The sequence below is a fragment of the Arachis ipaensis genome, chromosome B07 (genome assembly GCF_000816755.2).
Source record: "Arachis ipaensis cultivar K30076 chromosome B07, Araip1.1, whole genome shotgun sequence".
NCBI classification, from domain to species: domain Eukaryota; kingdom Viridiplantae; phylum Streptophyta; class Magnoliopsida; order Fabales; family Fabaceae; genus Arachis; species Arachis ipaensis.
In genome coordinates, this window is record NC_029791.2 from 106,646,152 (window position 1) to 106,651,072 (window position 4,921).

The 4,921-nt window shown below is 33.6% G+C and overlaps 1 protein-coding gene and 1 long non-coding RNA gene across 5 annotated transcripts in view; one reads left to right on the forward strand and one right to left on the reverse strand.

Annotated features, from left to right (window-relative positions):
- On the forward strand, positions 1,647-2,000 carry LOC107610105. The gene is made up of 2 exons (XR_001613399.2): positions 1,647-1,737; positions 1,768-2,000. It is a non-coding gene; the product is annotated as an uncharacterized LOC107610105 (long non-coding RNA).
- The window catches only part of LOC107610104 (TATA-box-binding protein), a 6,028-nt gene continuing 2,916 nt past the window's right edge, over positions 1,810-4,921 (reverse strand). For 3 of the 4 annotated variants that reach the window (XM_021106175.1, XM_016312178.2, XM_021106173.1), the window contains 4 exons: positions 3,379-3,471; positions 2,804-2,905; positions 2,640-2,713; positions 1,810-2,270 (listed from right to left, as the gene is read on the reverse strand). In XM_021106175.1, coding sequence (XP_020961834.1) covers position 2,270; positions 2,640-2,713; positions 2,804-2,905; positions 3,379-3,471 — 270 coding nt within the window. In that variant the 3' untranslated portion in view covers positions 1,810-2,269. The remainder of the gene's footprint in view (positions 2,271-2,639; positions 2,714-2,803; positions 2,906-3,378; positions 3,472-4,921) is intronic. The other variant, XR_002350267.1, reaches the window with a different exon arrangement.

A 4,921-nucleotide genomic window follows, 5' to 3' on the forward strand; every position in this document is an offset into this window, starting at 1 on the left:
AAAATTTTAAATAATTTTTCAAAAAATTAAAAATATATTTAAAAGATTATACCAAGATTCTAGTACCATAACTCTTTTTTAATTATAATATGACAGAAAGTATGCACTGTCTCCATTTGTGAATTAAAAATTTCCTTGAATACGTACACTGGAAATTAAAGAAACAATTTGATAGATTAGAGCATATTTTAAACTAATATGCCGTATTTAGTTTAATTCTAAATATTATTTTAGCATTGCTACATATACAAGTTGTATGTGATCATGTATTAACCAAGTTTTCAATCGCAAGGTAGGTTCATTTACTAATATTTTTTTTAGTGTGTGATTCTCAGTTTAATTTTCATATTTGATTTTTTTTATTTATACAAACTCAAATGTGTTATTCGAATAGTTTATAAATCTGTTAGTATTGAAGGTAAAATTATGTATTGTAATGTTGAACAAGAAATTACTTAACTGAAATTTAATTTAAAAAAACTCATATACCAAATTTTCCTGATGTCGGTAATTTATGTTCAACTAGAGAAAAACAATTGAACATATTAAATTATGTATACATTTCTTGAATCTACCTGCCACTCATTGGATTCTTTTCCTTGAATTATTTAAAAAAAAAAATTTTAAAATCAAAATATATTTTACCCTTAAAAAAATTAGGCTTCCACACGGAAGCTATAGCTATGGACCACTGCATATCCTTTGACACACACTACAATATTCTTATAATTGTTACTAGGGGTGTACATGGATCGGGTGAAACCGAGTTTGATGTGACCCAGACCTGACGCGAAATATATACCGGACCTATTTGTTAGACCCGAACCCGACCCTAGACCCGATGAAACCTATACACTTTCGGACCACGATTATACCGGGTGAAAACCGGTCCGTTAACATTATATTACCTTGATACCTTCTTGTAAGTTAGCATGTAAAAATATCCAAATTTCCAAAACTTCAACCATTATTTGACATGGTAAAATTCACTTAGAAAAATATAATAAGAACTAACTCTTCTCTAAAATTAAAGTATAACCATAATCAATACTAATATTGCCTAATAACACCAAATATTTAAATCAATACAAATAACACAAGATTATGCATTAGTCTAAAGTCTTATGCATTTTAAACATAAAACATTAACTTATAGTCTTATATATAATGACTAATAACACAAAATATTAAGGTTTACAATACTTAAATTTCACATAATAATAGCCATCATCCATCACTAATAACACAAAAATATTAATTGTGTATGATGACCAAGCCAACTGGGCCGATTTCGGGTGACCTGATCTATAGCCCAGACCCGACCCGAAATAATGACCGGGTCTACTTTTGAAACCCATACCCAGTCCTAGATCCGATGAAATCACATCAAATTAGCCCCTAAAGTGTTCGGGACCGAGCCAGATCTTCGGGTCGAGTCAGGCCATGCACACCCCTAATTGTTACAATGATTTAACTAGGCAAGTTTGTTCTCATATATAAGTTGGATTTGTCAAATTAAAATTCGAATAAAGTGATTTTGTAAAATTGATTTTGGATTGAAATAAATTTATGTCAACATGATTTATATTTGATAATTTTATATTAAAATTAATTTTGATAAAATAAATATTATTAAAATATTTAAAACATGAAATAAATCTGAAAATTTAAAACTAGTAAAACAAATAATAATCAACAAACGTAAACGTTAAGTGAAGCCACAAATTCTAGCTTCAAGTGAAAGCAGTTTTAGGATACAAAATCAAGTTTGCATTTAGAACAAAAAAGGTTACCAAACACCAAAAAACAGCGTTCAAAAAACTTAAACGCCCTTTTATCCTGTATAAATGAAAATCAAATGTGTCCAACAATTTGTGGTTGCAATTTTACATACATAAAATTTCTTTTTCTCTTCCAGCTCCTCCATATTTTTCTTTTCTTTTACTCTTCTCGCACTCCTCTCTGCCTCTTCAAAAATATTTTGTTTTGAAACGTTAATTAGAATAGAACAATGTGCTTCACTTTACTAGAACATTCAAGGCAGAGAAACAACTGGGTCTTAACTAATATCAATCCAGATATTCCTTTTTTTCTTTTTTCTTTTTTTTACCAAAGATAGGAGACTCTAATCCGCAACCTCTTAATTGAGTATGGGGAGACTATGCCATTTGAGTTATAACTCATTGGCTTTTTCTTTTTGTCTTAATATTTACAATTCCATGGAACTTCATTCCTTTAGTGGCACTTTGATCGTTCCCTTAAACAAAAATCTGTCACAATGATCAAATACTTCATTAGGATCCTCGAAATAAAAATTAAACCAAAATAGAGACGATATCTGTAAAGTCTCGTACACAAGCTAACACACCGTTCTTTGCTCTTGGATGGGGTGTGGAATCTTCTAAAATGAATGAATACCACTCCACATCCAAAGGCGAGAGGTTAGAGTGCCGACTTAGTGTACAAGGCAAACATGAATAACAAAACTTTTTTTTTGGAAAATTTGCTAGAAAGCAAGAAATGTTAAATTATAGAATCTAATAATATCTCTACAAAGAACCGATATTACAGTTACAATTCAGGGTGTAAACCAATAAATAGCAGTAATTATGTTAAAATGAACAAAACCACATCCATACCATTGTTGGTTTTTCCTGAACTCAGTAAGCACAGGATATATGTTCTCAAATGCTGTGTAAGTCTCATCTCTCACCTATATGGAAAGAAAAACAAATAAATAATCTTGGCAATAAGTACATCAAAACCAAAATGAGAAGTACAGACAACAAAGAAGGAATATTACCTTGGCACCTGTTAGCACAATTTTCCCAGAGACAAATATAAGCAACACTATCTTAGGCTGCTTCATACGGTAAATTAGCCCCGGAAACAGCTCTGGTTCATACTAACACCACAAACAGCAAAGTTGAAGATCTATTCAATGTTTTCTTTCACTTGATGGCATGGGAATTGATTGGAGATGCAACATGTTTCATGATTACAATACCATTCATTAAGGTTCACTATTTCCCACCATGTTACTTATAAAAAATATCATACACAAGAAAGAAATATAAGCTTCTGCAGCGTTCAATAAAACATTGAGCATAGTCAGCAGCAGCATCATCACATTAATAACTAAACAAAACCAGCTTAAGGTTGTTCAATATTAGTTTTGCATATGGAGTTTGATACATGCCAGATCAACGCTCTCCATAGTTGGAGAAACTAAAATTTAGACAACATACAATTCTCCATATATAATATCTCACACGGTACATAATTCAATCTCGATATAATTATTTTTAATGTAGAAGTCATGAGATACCCAAAACACGTCAAAAAATGATAATGTTAAATAATTAGTTAATAACTTACACTTGAGAAAGCACCATGGGAATATGCAAGACCCTCAAGTCTTATGGGGAACTTGACATCACAAGAGCCAACAATATTTTGAATCTTGAAATCCTGAAGCATGAAACAAAATGAGTCAACTACTATTAGATACAAGGTTCTGAAAACCGGTTCGGACCGGCCAGTCGAACCGTGAAGCGCTGCAAAAAACGGATCGGTCAGATTCCAAAATCGCCGATTTTAAAAACCGCCATTGAACCATCGAACCGGCCGGTTTTTTGAATTAGGAAGCAAACGCCATCGTTTGGGTATGCTGAACCCTAGCTCCACTTCAGTCCAGCCCTAACCAAACCTCCAGAACGCGCTCTCTGCCTCTCTCACACTCGGTCCAGAGCTCCTCTCATCGAGCTCCTAGTCCTCCCTCACTTCCGTCCAGCCACTCTCCTCACTTCCCCTCCATCGCGCAGCAGCCATCGCAACCTTCCTTCCCCTCCATCGAGCAGCCACCGTGCGAACATGGAAGCCTCCGTCACATAGCCACGGTCCCGCCGGCGCTAGCTCGGTTCCACCGCAGCCATTGTCCCGTTCGAAGCCTGTTTGAAGGTGCTCCTTGTCTTGGTGTCTCCCTCTTGCGTGCTCTATTCAAGGCTTCTAGCTTCTAGGTAATTTTTTTAACTATAATTGAATAATTTTTCGTTTCTGTGAACTGTGATTTTTTATTTTTGTGAACTGTGAACTTTGTTGAATAATTATTAATTTTTGTTGCTGTCTTTTAACTTTTGTTGTTGCTGCTGTTATTGATAAAAATGGCTTTGTTACGCTGCTGCTGTTCAAATTATTGATAAAAATGACTTTGTTATTGATTATTTGTTGCTGTTTTTTGCTGTTGTTAGTGAACAATTACTGATGGGCTTATGAATTGTATCTGTTAGAAAAGAATCATGAGTTGTTTTGGCTGTTGTGAAGAGGATGATTATGCCAAGTCAGTTGAAAATAGAGGGCAATATGCCGTGAAAACCCCAGCAGGTAATTTGGCCCATTTTAGCTAAAGGATTACATCAAAGATGATATATGTATATAGGTCTCATTCGTGCAATTTGGTCGATTTCCATGTCCATCGTTCTATTTCAATTGCATTGGATTTGTAGTAGTATATGGTTAAGATGCTGTAGTTTGATGCTCAATTAGTCAATTTCATTAGTTTGTTTGATATTGTATTACCAGGAACTGAATTTTGGTGAAAGTGTTGTGAAACTTGTGACAAAATCTTTTGTACAAGGAATAATGGAAACTGTCATTCTTCTGAAACCGCAGAACCTCAGACCGTTTAAGTCCATACCGGCAAATGAACTAAAAGAAATTACGAATAATTTTGCACAAGAGGCTTTGGTTGGAGAGGGATCATATGAAAGAGTAAAACATTTCTTGTTTTACTTAATTTCTTGTTCATAATTTTATTTTAGAATGTTTATTTATAATTTATTTATTATTTTATTCTAAAACAATTTTTCCGTTTGAACCACAGTTAGACCGATTGGACCAATAAACCAATGACTAGAGCGGT